Here is a 16,543-nt window from a genome sequence, read left to right as displayed (position 1 = left end):
ACACAGGAGATACCACAGCCCAGACGAAGACGTAGTACTAAGCACTGGTAACCTTTCCAGTAAAGCTGTAATGTGTCTTTATTAAAACATGCGATCTCTTGTAACCTTCCCAGCCTGGGAGCCTTAGCACTAGTGTGGAAGTTTTGGTGGGTCCAGAGGTGGGGACTCCTCCCTGGCTAGTCAGCATCCTCCTTGCCCCTGCTAACCTGCTGCAAGCAACTGGGTTTGCATCAGGTGTAAAATAACTGTCTCTGCACATCAATTTTTGGGGCCTTAATTATTTTCTCCACCACCTCCCCCCCCCTCCAAACTCTTTACACAAGTGCATGACTGAGGTCAGTGAAAGGCAGAGGAGCAGACTAATTTTTTGTTTGGTTGGTTTTTTAACCTGAACTGACACATCTTCTTGTGTAGTTCTCCAAGGTGGGTGGAGTAATGATGATACTATTGCACTAATAACTGATTCTAAAAAAAAAAACGTCTGCAAACAACTTGCATTTCAGATTGCCTTGTAATCATCTTCAATCATCTAGGTTATTGAATGTAAACAGGGAGAGATGACCACACAGATACTATGTGCTTCAAGATAAATACGAAGTTGCTGGAGAAACAGAGAACACTTGAAGACTATTCTTACTCTGTATTGCAATGATTTTCTGAACTGGAAGAAGGTATTTTATAAACGTTTAGTTTTTACAAGGCACTGTGAAGAAATATTAAGAGAGTGTAAGAGAATTGCATTTAAAATCATATTTTTAATTTAGGATTCTAAGCACTTTAGGTACCACTTCAGTTCACTGAGTGACTGTAGAGTTCAGGGCGTATGGTGTGGTGGGGGCCAGGAAAAGCAAATGTGAATTCAGCTGCCCCCCCACACCACAACAAATGCAGCTGTTGTGAGCAGTCACTATCCAGGTGACTTGTTGCCTAGCACTTTAACACAGAACTTGCAACCACAGGCAAGCTGAATTTCCTACTGGGGGAAGGGCTTTTTATATGTTATAAAAAAAACAATATCCAAAGGACCTGTATTGTGATTATTGCAACACTTAAAATGGGGGGAGGAGGAGGGAAGATGGAAAGAAGATTATTGGTCCCCTGACCACCCAACTGTTCTGGTTTCTATACAATCTGGGAAAATCGTGGCTTTCCATTGTCACATCCCTGTGCCTTATGTTTTCCTTCAAGGGCAGTATTCAGAATGTATGGATTGTACCATATGCAGAGCTGTATGCAGTGCAGTGAGCTGAAGCACTACTAAATATACTAAGGAAACCATTAAGAACAATACTGCACTTCTGCTTCACTGTTGGTAGCCCTGTGAGGGCCAGAGGAGGTCCAGGACAGGCAATCAGCCCAGTGATCCAGGGTAAGGAATTATCCTGAACTTTACCAGTAGTAGGCACTGCTGCACCTCATTTAGGAACACAGCCAGCCAGGTTGTTTTGCTGCAGTAAGCAAATGCAGTCCTTTCAAAGTAGAATACTTGGGTCTCCTTACAATACTTGGAATTTATTTAGGGCAACCTTCAGAAGCTGAACTGTGCCTCTTTTGAAAGGGGCACGATGGCATTAAGGAGATCTGTAGGGTGTCTGCCTGAGTTTCTCCAACTGCAAAAGCATTGATTTTCCTGGAGGGCAGGTACTACCCAAACACCCTCCTTACCCATCTTGACGGGTTATGTAAACTAATTAACAAAGCAGATCCCTGTACTACATTTCCCCCCTTGGCCATGAGATGAAGTTGGCAGCATCTCAAGAACATGAAAAATACCTATTCAATCACAAGTTTTGAGCAGAGTCCTGAATCATTCTGGTTGAACATGAGTCACCAGATTTGTCACAGACTGTGACTGCTTCACCTTCCAGTAAAGAGCCTGGGCACCTCTGGCCAGAGGGTTTTTTTCTGGGAAGTAGCATGACTCTGCATGTCCTGGGCAAGAAAATGAGTGTAGGCCCTCTCTGTTCTGGGGAGGTCAGGGCACAGCAGGACCAGTGACTTAGAGGTATGTAAAAAACAAACAAAACAAAACAAAACCCAAAAAACCAAAAAACCAAACATGGATGTAGGAGGTGAGAAAAAAGGCAGGAAGTAGCCCAGTGTCCTAGCCCAGCAGTGGGCAGCAGCAAAGGCCTAGGCAAGAGCACAAGGACAGAGATAAACGTGTGTGGCAGTTTAGGCTGGGTTCTGTCTGGCCTCAAACCAGCACAATGTGCCAGGAACTGCAGAGGTATCACAGCATCTAGTGAGCTGCAGCTGCTGACTTACCAAGCTAGATCAATCAGTGGAAGAAAGAGTCTCTGTTAACCTCAAACTAGCATTTTGAAGCCAGTAAACTTCTGGTACCTGCATTATCCCTTGGTACACAGCTCCTGTGCAGGGAGGTTAAAAAAAAGTGTATCTTGCCTAGTCTGACCAAGTCACCAACCCTCTCAAGGCTCTTCAGTCTTCCTCCTCTCCAGGCCCTCTCTGGTTCCCCACACAGGAATACATGGCAATTCCAGCAGGATATAGTCTTGTACTATGAATTATCCTACTTCTTCACACAGTCTTTACTAAGAGCCTCTGCACAATAAAAGATCAGATGCTTGGATGTCCCTTTCTTGTAAAAGTTCAAAAGGAGGCGTGGCCTGAAGGACAGCAAGTACCTCTAGCAATACCTTGGGGTGGCTAAGAGGATTTGAGGACAGTGCCAGCTCCTTCTGTGAAGACTTGCATCCAGTAATCAATAGGAGATAAAGGGAAAAGTCAGGGGGGAGGGGTGTGAAATTTGAGTGTGGAGTCTGAGTGAAAGAAAATTCCCTTAACAACTGTAAATGAAAATACATGGAGAAAGTCTGCACCTGCAAAATAAATCATCTAACCTGTAATTTCAACCTAGTCTATTCAAAATATTACAGCAAATCTGACCAGAATTGAAGCCACCAGCAGTACTTGTTCAGTGCTTACACAGACTGTAGGAAAACTGCTCTGTTAAGCACTCAGTGGTTTGTTTTTCACTGTTATCACAACCATTCTGTACAATTTGGCTGGGCCTCCAAACCAGTGACATTACCACAGAGCAGATGAATAGGATTTGGGCTTTTGTTGTGTTTTCTTTTTTTCAAAAAAGAGGCTCTTCCTGTTTTAAAGCAGAAATAGTATTTTATTGATTTTATTTGATCCTGAAAAATCAAAAGAATTACAAAGGTTATGTACAAGTATTTCTGGAAGTAAAAATCTGGGATCTGTTGCCAAGATTTAACATCTGTGTTTGCTGTCTTAACCACTGACACAATAAATACGACTGTGTACAATCTTGTGCGTAGGACTGCCCATCTTCTGTGTTCGATTGCCTTAATCTTACTTTGCAGATGAAAATAATAAAGGCTCAGCTAATTCAGCAGTGTGAAGGCAACTTTTCATTCCAGTTCCACCAGCAGATCTCCTTCGCCAACGGTATCACCAGCTTTGCAGTGCACAGCTTTCACCTATGGTACAGAAACAGGAATAGTTTCAAACCTTCCTCAGCTGAAATAAAATGGTTGGGTTGACACTGCTTATAGAATGCCACATTTACATGCACAGGGTAAATGGCCACCATGCAACATTATGACCATCACAGGGTCATAGATGCATGTATGTTGGAAGGGCCTCAAGCAGTTGACAACTTGACTTCCAGTGTGCAGAGTCCAGCTGAGTTTTGAGTGTCTGAGAATGGAGACTCCACCGCCTCTCCAATGCTTGACCGAATCATATCCAACTTCATCAAAGTATTTAGTCACCTACCACCAGTTGGTTTTCTTCTGACTTAGGTGCTTGAAGACCTGAATATCAGGTGGAGGTAGCACTTTGAAAAAATTAAAAAGCATTTTCTTCCACCTGTTTACTCTGCTGTTCACTGACTGCTAAAATTTTACATCTTTTAGAGGACAGGATGACTCTTCAACACTGACACTTGGAATGCGAGTGGAAATAGTGGAAAACACCCTTGGAAATATTCCAGTATTTCTTGCACTACAGGTCTTACATATAACTGAATTTTGGGACTGCAGCCATGACACAGGTTTCCCTCAATCCACAGACAGCTGGGATAGATTGATTCAAATCCAAATTGGGATCCTTTAATATAACTGACCTTGGCAAAGGGCTACCCCTGTCAAATAAATGCAACTACGTTTGTAGAATACTTATAAACTTGTGCAGATTCCTAATTTTGAAAACACGAAACACCTTATACGAGTCCCTCGTTTCCTCCAGAAAAAGGCTGTAACATGTTTGAATTCCTTTTCAGCATAAGGAGATCCAGAAAATATCTGAAGCTGCACGTTGCAGTTTGCATGCAACATTAATTCAGAGCTCACACTGGCACGGCCAAAGCTCTTTCAGCAATTAGCTGAATTTAGTCATCCAAACCTTACCTTTAGCTCCTGTGTCATCACCCCACATACCAGGCTACTCTATGGCTATACTACTGCCCATGTCCAAGTTTGATAGTCTAAAGCTACAAGCTGTAAGCGCATCTCTGGCTCTGTAGCACAGTCAGAGCACTGCTCAGGAAATGAAGCTGAACATGGTACATGGGCAAAGACACCGTGAGATGTACAAAAAAAGGGCTTTATTTCTAAATCAATAGCTAGGCAGTCTACCTGATTCCTGAGTCTCAATCTTTTCAGAGATGAAAGCAGTGTGAAAAACAGTCTGTGTTTTTCTTTTTCTATAAAGCCAAGGTTCAGCAAACATTACAGCTGACTGGAGTGTGGAACTCCCCAGTGATTTTTGACATGCAGCGGGGCCAGCTCCCCATTCTGACCCACACACAGCTGTCCCATAGGAGACAGGCCAGTTCCTCTCTGTTTTTTCTCTCATTTTTAAACCACCTGCACAGCTGGAGCAAACTCAAAAGTAGATAAAAACAAGCCACTTTTCTCACAGTTACAAACAGGAAGATGGGGTCTGATGCAGAAAAGGAATTCAGCCGGGAATGAAAATGGGAATGTCTTCTAGCTAGAGACAAATGAACTGCATTTCAAAACACAGTTTCAAAGCATCAAGATGTGGACATCCAAACATCCCATTCCTGTGGAGGGACCATGTTATTTTAGCACTCAGAGCCATGACTTTGTACTGCAGAACAGGACGAATTCTGTTTAGCAGCTTCATTTCTACACAGCCCAAAACTTTTCTGCTTTTTCAATATTGTTTTTTTTTTTTAAATTCTGAAGAAACAATTTGCTTATTATTAAAATAGAAACACCAAGGGGACGTTGCAAGTGGCACCTTGGGCCCACTGAATGGTCTGTGCACCATTGAGAACTGGGCCAGTGCCAACTGCATGAGGTTTGACAAGTCAAAGTGCAAAGTCCTGCATCTGGGTCAGGCCAATCCCAGGCACAAATACAGGCTGTGTGCAGAGTGGGTGGAGCGTAGCTCCGAAGAAAAAGGCTCGGGGCTGTTGACTGATGAAAAGTTCAACATGAGCCAGCAGTGTGTTCGTGTAGCCCAGAAGGCAAATTGCATCCTAGGCTGCCTCAAGAGGAGCGTGGCCAGCAGGGCAAGAGAGATGATTCTTCCTCCTTACCCTGCTCTTGTGAGACCTCCCCTCAAATACTGTATCCATCTGGTGTCCCCATCTAAGAAGGACACAGAGCTGTTGGGAGTGAGTTCAGAGAAGAGCCACAAAGATGATCCAAGAGCTGGAACACCTCTGCTATGAGGATAGGTTGAGGCAGCTGGGGTTGTTCAGCCTAGAGAAGATTCTGGGGGGCCTTATAGCTGCCTCCCAATACCTGAAGGGATCCTACAAAAAGGCTGGAGAGAGACTTTTCATAAGGGTGTCTAGCAATAGGACAAGGCAGGATGGTTTTAAGACAAGGAAGAGTTGGTTTAGACTGGATCTTAGGAAGAAGTTCTTCAGTACGAGGGTAGTGAGACTCTGCAATACTCTGTTTCCTAGGGAGGTTGTGGGGGCCTCCTCCCTGAAGGTGTTTAAGGCCAGCCTGGATGAGGCCTTGAGCAGTCAAGTCTAGTTGAGAGGTGCCCCTGCCCATGGCAGGGAGGTTGGAGTAGATGATCTCTAAGGTCCCTTCCAACCTAAGCCATTCTATGATTCACACCCTGCTTTGAAGGATTAACAGGGCGAAAGTGGAGGGTTGGTGGCATTTGTACAGAACGAGTGGGAGATATTTATTATTGGGAGAAGGACACGCAGCACTTTAAGGAACAGGCCTATGGGTTACAGCACACCTTGGTGGGAAAAGGAAGGTTAAAGTAAAAAATAAAAAGGGGTGAGTGGAAGGGGGAATGACATGTTAATTGCAAATACTCACTAGTTAAAATCAGTGGATGTAAAAAGGCAGCAGTAAGGGGTTAAACAAAAGAAGTAAGGATGAAAAATAAGTGCTAGTAAATATTAAGTGAGAAAATAAATTATATAGGAATTAGCACATGAAAAAAACTAATAAAGTGGCAATATTAAGGCAACAGGATAAGGCAGGTTCTCCCCCTCTCTGTTATTTTTTTCCTCAGGACTCAATTTTGCACTAGAGGCACTGGAAGAGGCAAGCCCTGGGTCCCAGCCTCAGTAACAATTTTCGTGCTGTGCCAAATAAGCCTTTTTTGTAAACAGACAAACAGTCCTTGGCACACAGACTCATCCTGAGATCTCTCTGAATCTTGCCAGTAGCTAACCTCGGCCCTGCCCTGGAGAGTCAGTCAGGCTCCTTGCTGCCTCCCTCTGGGCTAAGGGATCTTGCACTGGGATTTTTTTGCTGTTTTGCTGTGGCAATGCTTCAGGGAAAGCAGAGGAGCTTGTCCCCAGGCAGAGAAGGATTAGGAGAGGCTAGGAAATATGAGATAGAAGAAAATACATAATCCAGATCCCAACTTTGCTCTCCCTTTGAAACCATGTCTAGGTAATGGTTTCGGGCTGTGAATTACACTTTGGCATAGGGATGGTCTCTGAGGCCCTGACTTGGGGGCTGACAGTCCCCAAACCAGATGGGATTAAAGGCATGCCCTTGTCATACAATCTTAACCAGTTCCTCATCCAGAGCATTGGTCTTGGTACACCCTCCACCATAGGAGAGTCCCAGCTCAGGGGCTGCAACGCTGGTCCCTCAGAAACAAGATAAAACAATGCACAGCCTTGTAAAGTTGAACACGTTTACAGATCACAATAATAATTTGCAGTCCAAGTAATTTTAAAAAATTGCTTTTCTCATCTTCCTGCAAAAGCACTTTCTATGCCTGGTTGTAAGTATTCTTTTTTTTTTTAAGTCAAATTGTTTGTCATTAACTAATTAACTGGCAAAGACATCTCTCTTCTTCTTCAGCCAATCTCTGGAAAGGTAGAATTTTGGAGAAGTGGTCTGCAACACCTTTCAATTCAACTTGGCAGTGCAACATCATAGAAAACAAATCATTTAGGAGAAAAGGAGTTATATGAATTTCTGAAGTCAGTAAAACTATTTCCTGCTGTGCTATCTAAGGCTCGGAACTACTTAACAGCATTCACAGCAGATGTAAATGTTAAAAATTAAAGACACCTCACTTGGAAAGACTTTCAACAATCAGACTTAATTCCTTAACAACCAGAATCCTCCTTTTTTCCTTTTTAAATTCTATCCTACTTGACAAGCTGCGTATGGTTCTAAGTGACCCCAACGTGGCTTACCTTGCCTGTTTTAGCAGCAATCATACTGTTCTGCATTTTCATTGCTTCAATTACACAAATCTCTTGACCTTCTGAAACCTGGTAAAATTAAAGCAGCACAAAATGAGGATAGGGGATTTGAAATGCTCCAAGTGTGTACGATTCTTCTGGCAAATAAAGGGATTATTTCATTAAATGCTAAAAAGACTTCCATGGCACAAGTCAGCCAGCTACACAGTCACAACGCAAACCACGATCACCAATCACAGTTGCCTTTGACAAACTAGCAGCAACATGGGGAAAAGAGGAATCACCTACTTAAAATTATCACCCCAGACAAACCTAAAAGGCTCCTCTCCCATCCATTCAGCTCCAGCTTCTACAGTTCACATCTCACATCCCTCACCATTCAACATTAAATCCAGAGCAAAGTTTTATCATCTCTACAATTTTGGCTGAGGAGCCTTTTCTTTGCTTCTCTGGCACAGATCCCATGGATTCTAATCCTGATTCAGAAGCCAAAAGTTTCTTGGCATGTGTCCAGGGGAGCCTAGGCTAGAAGCTCAGGCAATACCCAACAAGCTAATGCTGAGCTGAAAGTCACAGCTCTGCACGTGGCAGCATCTGCATGGTGGCTGATAACTTCAGACTGACAGAAGGGAGCATGTCTGCAAGGAAACCACCTCTCAGCTACAAGGGAGCTCACAGAGCCACACAGAGGTAAAACCATCATTTTCACCACAGCTGATAGCTCATAAAGGGAAACATTCATGTTTCCTCTTTCTGCTTGTTTGCACTCTGCTAACAGGCATGTGCAAGCCCAAGGTCACCACTGGGCTGCACCACGGGGCTCTCTGTGCCTCCCAGTCAGATCCTCCATCCAATGCCTTAGACCACACTGTGCAAAGGAAACTGTCACTCAAGGGTTTACAGTGGTTGTGGGGGCTGCCTTGACATGAGGGGAAACACACTAGATCCAGAATTTATCCCTTCTGTAAGCCAGTGATCAGCATGTCATCTTATGAAGATGATTTACGCTGGAGAGGAAAGGACGCTGGGCCCTACATGCCAGTATTTAGGACTTGTGCAGGTACACCCTCTGGGATGCCTTGCTCCAAACACCCATTGCAAGTCTTTCCATTAGGCTCTTTAGCAGATGTAGTCTGCCATTCACTCACCATCCCAGCAAGTCTGGAATGTTTTCCCTCCACTGCAAAGTTTCAGTAAAGAGGATAATTTGAGACCTGCAGAAATCTTCTTTATATGTCACTGTACGTGCCAGTGCCCTCAAAAGGTGTTTCTTTCTACACACACATAGAAATACACATAGATGTATTTCTCTGAACGTACATAAAATGAATAATACACATTTAAGGACAAGTGTGTAACGGTTCAGAGTAATACACTACCTAACAGACAGCTGTGAAGTCAGAGATCCAATGCATATTGCATGAAGTACATTTTGAAAATCTAAATAAAGCTTTTTTTCTAAGGCGTGTGCGAGCAATGCCAAGGGACTATGAGCAAGACAGAAGAAAAGACTTTATGTTAAAATGTGCTTACACATCCTTTCTCCAACAGACTGCTAACAGCAATATGACTCTTGGAGGTAAATATGAGAAGCATTTCCTCTGGGAACTTGGTGTATTAACCAAATACAGAGAGTAACTGACATCCAACACTTCACCTGCAGAAATTCCATCCTGAGCTTCAGGCAAGCATTTAAGTTATTGGCAATGTCAAGTTCAGTGAATAGTATCAAAGACTTGTTCTTTGTCCTCAGTTACTTCCCCTCTATTCCCTTTCCCTGTCTTTTGTTTCCTTCCTTCCACACCTGCTACTCTGCCTGTAGCCTTGTCCCAGCAGCTCTTTCTTTCCTTCCCTGCTTCTTTTCTTCTCCTTCTATCTCACTGCTTAGCTTTTCTTCCACTTGCTCTGAACTTTCCAGACATTTCTGAGGTTATAAGAGGAAGCTATGAATACCAACTTCTGTTAAAAAAAAAAAGAATAAAGAAAAAAGGCAAGGATGGTTATTAGAGGTTTTGTTTATTTGAGGTTTTAATGGCATATTTCAAAACCAAAGTTGACCACTCTCTGGTTAATCTCAGCTATCAGGGCACCACAAACATGAGCCTCCAAATGTTGCTGAAGATTGAGATGCTAAGGAGTGCAGATCTGAATTGAGTGGCCTAATTGCAAGGGCACAAGAAATTCTTCTCTTGAGCTTTAATGCTATTCAACTGTAACATGGCTTCACCAGGTAGGCAGCGTGCTAATGAACCAGTTAACAATTATCTAAACAGAGTCCTGGAAATACCTCTCCTGGAAAAGTACAGAACTGCCTCTTTAGATCTTAGGCACAGTGCTAAAATGCCAGCAAATATTAGTGGTTTTAGAATGGAAACGTCCATGGATCTCAATTTCTCCTGGGTTTCTCCCCTTTCTCCAAAATTAAGTTTTAGTGCTTTATATAATACCTGCTGGGTGGTGACAAAGGAAGCAACGTCTGGGAAGGATATATGCCACTCAACCCACAAAATATATACACAAAGCATCCAGTTAACATCTAGTCTTACTAACTTGGGAGGAAGGAAGCACTTTCAGCAGGTTGCACATGTGAAAATGCTGTGTCAGCACTTCTCATGATGTGCAATTTATTGAAAATCACTTTGGTGAAAGTATCACTTAAGCACAGAGGTTTAATTGCTGTTCTTATGTAAACCTTTGCAGCTCCACTCACTGTGTTGTGCAAAATGACAAATCCTAAAATTAGGCACTTGTATCTCTCTTTTCCAGTCTTTTGGGCATTGTCCAATTTCTTTAATTCCATAATTGCACATATCCTTTTGCCTGTTATTTAGTCTGCAAATGAAAACCAATGTGTACAAGTTCTTGCTTTCTAAATTATTCATCTGGATCATTTTTAATATTGCATTTTCATCATAAAATTTATTTCTTCCAGTGTATGGTAAACCAATGTAAACCACTGTCCTTAAGTTTCAGTTTAGAGAGGTCTCAGTGATGACCCAAATGTGCCAAAACAGGAAAATAAAATCAAACAAAAAAAAATTGATTGACTGAAACCAATCCAAATAAAAGGGCTTCAGTTCTCACAGAGTTATGTTGTGTCTTTACATTGCATGGACTATCAAAATGGATGGGGGATTAATTGCTAGACCTGCAGTCTGTATGTTACTAGTTTATTTCTAATGGCATGGCACAGTTCAAAATAGCTGTTCATTTTTTTTTCCTCAGAGAAAAAAGATAAGAGAGAGGAAAATAAAAAGGAAAGAACAAAAGAGAACAAGAGAGAGAGAGAAAGAGAGAGAGAAAGAGAGAGAGAAGAGAGAGAGAGAAGAGAGAGAGAGAAAGAGAGAGAGAAAGAGAGAGAGAAAGAGAGAGAGAAAGAGAGAGAGAAAGAGAGAGAGAAAGAGAGAGAGAGAGAAAGAGAGATAAAGAGAGAGAGAAAGAGAGAGAGAGAAAGAGAGAGAGAGAAAGAGAGAGAGAAAGAGAGAGAGAAAGAGAGAGAGAAAGAGAGAGAGAAAGAGAGAGAGAAAGAGAGAGAAAGAGAGAGAGAGAAAAAGAGAGAGAAAGAGAGAGAGAGAAAAAGAGAGAGAAAGAGAGAGAGAAAGAGAGAGAGAGAAAGAGAGAGAGAGAAAAAGAGAGAGAGAAAAAGAGAGAGAGAAAAAGAGAGAGAGAAAAAGAGAGAGAGAAAAAGAGAGAGAGAAAAAGAGAGAGAGAAAAAGAGAGAGAGAAAAAGAGAGAGAGAAAAAGAGAGGTGGAGAGAGAGGGAAAGGGAAAGGGGAAAGAGAGAGAGGGAAAAGAGAAAAAAGAGAAAAGAGAGAGAAAAAGAGAGGGAAAGAGAAAAGAGAGGGAAAGAGAAAAGAGAGGGAAAGAGAAAAGAGAGGGAAAGAGAAAAGAGAGGGAAAGAGAAAAGAGAGGGAAAGAGAAAAGAGAGGGAAAGAGAAAAGAGAGGGAAAGAGAAAAGAGAGGGAAAGAGAAAAGAGAGGGAAAGAGAAAAGAGAGGGAAAGAGAAAAGAGAGGGAAAGAGAAAAGAGAGGGAAAGAGAAAAGAGAGGGAAAGAGAAAAGAGAGGGAAAGAGAAAAGAGAGGGAAAGAGAAAAGAGAGGGAAAGAGAAAAGAGAGGGAAAGAGAAAAGAGAGGGAAAGAGAAAAGAGAGGGAAAGAGAAAAGAGAGGGAAAGAGAAAAGAGAGGGAAAGAGAAAAGAGAGGGAAAGAGAAAAGAGAGGGAAAGAGAAAAGAGAGGGAAAGAGAAAAGAGAGGGAAAGAGAAAAGAGAGGGAAAGAGAAAAGAGAGGGAAAGAGAAAAGAGAGGGAAAGAGAAAAGAGAGGGAAAGAGAAAAGAGAGGGAAAGAGAAAAGAGAGGGAAAGAGAAAAGAGAGGGAAAGACAAAAGAGAGGGAAAGACAAAAGAGAGGGAAAGACAAAAGAGAGGGAAAGACAAAAGAGAGGGAAAGACAAAAGAGAGGGAAAGACAAAAGAGAGGGAAAGACAAAAGAGAGAAAGAGAAAACAGAAAGATAAAACAGGAAAAAGAGAGAAAGAGGAAAAAAGGAAAGGGGAAAAAGAAAGAATGAATCATTGAAGCAAAGGATAGTTAACATCTCCATGTTGCTAACAATTCTGGTGTGAACCTGGGAGCAGTCAATAGTGCTGAGTAACCCGGGGACCGCAGGGTGGTTAGTATCTCCTCTGGCCAAAAGGTTACATACAGGACAAGGAACTGTCTCCAGTTATTTTCCAACCAAGCAATTCATGACATGGGGTGAAAGCAGACTTTCAGTAGCAGCAAACCTGAGCTGTTTTCATTGCACCTACAGGAGGGACCATAAAGACTAATTGCACTTACAGATAGGTCTCTCTAAAACTCCGAAACATGAAAAGACAGCGCACAGTCGAGGGCATTGCTACCACAGGATCTTTCTGACTGTGGTATGCTTTGCTCAGACTTTTGTGCATCATCTGAGAAAGACTTAGTGATTGTGACAGGACGTCTTCAATGTTAGCCTTACAAAATGGTCACAAGCCCTACAAGTCTTTCTGATAAACCCAGTCAGCACTGATGTATTTCCCTGCACTATAATTGGTGTAAAGTTTGCAGATCTGAATCCCTTATCTTTTATCCAGCTTGCTGCGTCCTCTCCTTTGACATGAGGTCAGGGTTCACATTCGCATCCGATTATCGAAGTGGCACTCATTAACCGGCAGCCTGTCTCGCACCAAAATGAGTTCCCTGGCAGAGGAACTCGGCCCATTTACTCAGCAGATTTTAGCATTTTAAGGAGGCCTGAATGTCACACAGTATTGCTACGTTTTGAGGAGTTTCAGACATCTCCAGCTGATGATTAATTGTGAGTGATGGGAAATAAAATCCAGTAAAGCCAGCTGCTTGCCATGGTCGGCAAAATTACTATAATGGATATAGGCTGCCAATTTTCCAGTTTTACTGGCAAGTCTTCCAAGTGTAATTAAGGGAAGTTATAAATGATATGGAAATCTATCAAGTCCCATTTATTTTCAGAGGACTCTTTCCCCTGAGACTTTTATCTTCAAGCTTATAGTTTGCTTTGTTGTGCTAATGATTTAAACCACTTCTTATTTCTGATTAAAGCCCCCAATATCCTTCGTAAGAAGTTAGATCCACTTTATTCAGAAGGATTTAAAGAAACAGAAACCTTTTAAAAGTTGCATTTGTTAACTGTGCTGAGCTCTCACTTCCTCTGTGGAGGCACAACAGAGCGTCCTCCATCTTAGCCACCTCCCTACCCTCTGGACTCCTGCTTCCAACAAATTCTGAAGATTTGGACAGATCTGGGGGAAAGGGGAGGGAAAAGAGGGAAGAAAGTAAAAAATAAATATCCACCATTAACACAACAAAAGCCCATCTTCCCTCCAAATAAAAAATCCTCCAAAAACCAAAGATCATAGGTACTGCTGCCTTAGACACCAGGCATTTAGCACAGGGTGGTGTTGCTCACTAATGTTGTTTGATTTGGAATAAAAGCATGAAAATGATGTGCAAAGGCCTAAAATTGGAGATGTAAAGGATGACTGCACAGTATTCCATTTCTCAATTTCATCCTTCAGAGCCACAAAATGGGGGTGATACAGTTACTGGATGAGATTTACAGTAACAGCTGTGGTCTTCCCACACAAGGGAGGACCTTCTAATGGGCTAAGGTCTGTTTTGAACAGACGGGGAGTAGCAAAACAAGGTTCCCTATTAAGGGTGTGCAGTAATATTCCTGATAAAGAAAATAAGTAGTAGTAGTCAGATTGCTTTAAGAGACCTAAATCTCCTTTTGCTAAGAAAGACAGAAAGAAAGACAGAAAGACAGAAAGAAAGAAAGAGAGAAAGAAAGAAAGAGAGAAAGAAAGAAAGAGAGAAAGAAAGAAAGAGAGAAAGAAAGAAAGAGAGAAAGAAAGAAAGAGAGAAAGAAAGAAAGAGAGAAAGAAAGAAAGAGAGAAAGAAAGAGAGAAAGAGAGAAAGAAAGAGAGAAAGAAAGAAAGAGAGAAAGAGACAGAAAGAGACAGAAAGAGACAGAAAGAGACAGAAAAGAAAGAGAAAGAAAAGAAAGAGAAAGAAAAGAAAGAGAAAGAAAAGAAAGAGAAAGAAAAGAAAGAGAAAGGAAAAGAAAGAAAAAGAAAGAAGAAAAAGAAAAGAAAGAAAAAGAAAGAAAGAAAGAAAGAAAGAAAGAAAATATCTATTTAAGAAAGTGCTAACTGCTAAATAAAAGAAAGATATGTAAACACAAGGGTTTGTCTTTTCCTTCATCTCGCTATGAACTGTAAAGAACGCATAGGAACCAGTGCCAGGGGCATATGGCTTTCTCCTGTGCTGAACATTCATACAAAAGACAGGTTCATCAGTCATAGGAGTATCTGGATAAAAAAATTAGCTCCTGATGGATGGTATTTAGAGCTTACCTGCTGCTAGTATATTACTAGAGAAACACAGGTTTTGAAACCCACACGACATTAGAAACCGCAGACCATGAAATACCCCACGTGTGAGCGCACTCAGAATGTACGCCAGGTTATACAAAGTAAGAAACAAGCTATTTAAACCCTCTGCCTAAAATTGGGCCCACTGCAAGGAACCCTGGGTCAGCCCTACACAGGCCAATTAATGCACAGCATCTGCTGTATAGAAGCCGTGCATGAAGCACTTCCGAATGATTTCAGCAATTAAAAGAAAACTGTTTCCTGCCTGTTCTGACAGCAACTGTTTCAATGCAAGAGTGAGCACCAAATCATTGTGTGCAGCTGAAAAAATTAAGTCTTTCTTTTTTTTTTAATCTTGTGAAAAGGAGGTGGGAGGGATGAAGATTTCTTACAGAATCAGATCGTTCTTTTGTTGTCCGACATTCTGTGTTTTTCTGCCAAATTAGACAGAAGGCTCCGAGGGTTTACGGGGCCCTCTACAGTATCACCTTCTGGTGCACTGTGGCTCCCTAAAAAGATAGATCAATATCAACCCTGCTGATTTGCCTCTACGAAAGTGAAAATCTCTCAGTTACATTTTAAAGACCATTCTATTTAGAACACAGGTGCACCGATGTGTAACATTTTTAAGGCTCTTGGAGCTGAAGGGGAAAAAAAAAAAACAATGACAGCCCTAAGCAGAAGCAGTCTTAGCTTTGGCTGAAAGCAAAGTGAGAATTAGATTTTATTGATAGCTCCTTTCTCAATTTTGGGGCTACACCAGTAAATATCCCTCACAATTTCCACTATGCTTTGACTTGTGTCCCCGTTGAGCCTTGTAAATAAGTAAGAAGGGACAATGCAAGACAGTGCCACATGAAATCCCAGTACTCTCTCGTAGCCTTCTGCAAAACAATTACATTCATCTTATTTATGTTTGTTGCAAAACCATTGAACAGTGAATCAAGTATGCATTCACTCTCTAAAACCCTTATGAAGATAGTAGGGTTTTTAAATTTATTTGTTGTTTAAACTTAGTCCATGCTGGTATCATTCCCTTCCCAGCTTTTTTTCTCTCTGACTTGTTGGCAATCTGGCAGCAAGCATCCAACAAGAAAACAAATCAAAAGAAATTGGATGAGTAGCAATTGAAATTCCTTGACATCGTCCATTACCATGTGAAATAATTAGTGCAGGTTTTCCCTTCTTTCCAAATTAACTTTGAAACCAGAGCTACAGAGCTGCAACTATAATTAGCGGCAATTCATAGTACTTGACAAATCATTATTAAACTTTTTTTTTTACCACACTCCTTTAATGAATGAATCCGAGGATAGCACTTCCCAAATTTCATGACCTCTGACTAACCAAAGGTCAGTGCTGTCCCCCTGACAGCAATCAGCGCTGGTCATTGCACTCCCACTTATCCAAAACACACTTCCCCAATGGCTTCAGAGATCCCAGCATGTTAGGGAAATGATATGCAGGCAGAATGCTTCTGGGGACAATTCTTGTGCTACTCAGCTCAAGGCAGGGCTTAGTTGCCATTACACCAATCTTTATCAGTCAGCTTTTTTAGCAACAGCTAAAAAGTTGCTTAGCATTTGAAAAGGCAAAGCACACCAATAAACAAAACAAAACAAAACAAAACACAAATGTCTATGAATTCTTTTCAAAAGATGGTAATATTTTCCCCCTAGGAGGAAGCTCTAGTAATATTGACTCATCATCAGAAAAAGAGTTCATTCTTAATTACACTGTACTCAGACACAAATATTAGACCATGCAGTTGCACACAGATGTAGAAAAAAAGAAAATCTATTCAAGTTAAATATACAAAAAGACATAAATACGTTATGAACAATTACTCTAGTTAAGGGTTTTTTTTAAATATAGCCACAATTATTACTTGAAGCCTTGTGTAATGAGAATGGTGAAATATGTGACTGTTTTTAGTCTTGAAAATCACA

The 16,543-nt window shown here is 41.5% G+C and overlaps 1 protein-coding gene across 1 annotated transcript in view; it reads right to left on the bottom strand.

Annotated features, from left to right (window-relative positions):
* Positions 1-2,877: 2,877 nt before the first annotated feature.
* The window catches only part of PCCA (propionyl-CoA carboxylase subunit alpha), a 292,821-nt gene continuing 279,155 nt past the window's right edge, over positions 2,878-16,543 (bottom strand). Inside the window, exons 23-24 of the mRNA XM_054381074.1 lie at positions 7,655-7,732; positions 2,878-3,470 (exon numbers count right to left, since the gene is read on the bottom strand). Of these exons, the coding sequence (XP_054237049.1) occupies positions 3,402-3,470; positions 7,655-7,732 (147 nt within the window). The 3' untranslated portion in view covers positions 2,878-3,401. The remainder of the gene's footprint in view (positions 3,471-7,654; positions 7,733-16,543) is intronic.

The sequence above is a fragment of the Indicator indicator genome, chromosome 1 (genome assembly GCF_027791375.1).
Source record: "Indicator indicator isolate 239-I01 chromosome 1, UM_Iind_1.1, whole genome shotgun sequence".
NCBI lineage: Eukaryota > Metazoa > Chordata > Aves > Piciformes > Indicatoridae > Indicator > Indicator indicator.
The sequence above is the reverse complement of the archived record's forward strand: the minus strand, read 5'-3'. Positions and strand labels throughout refer to the sequence as shown.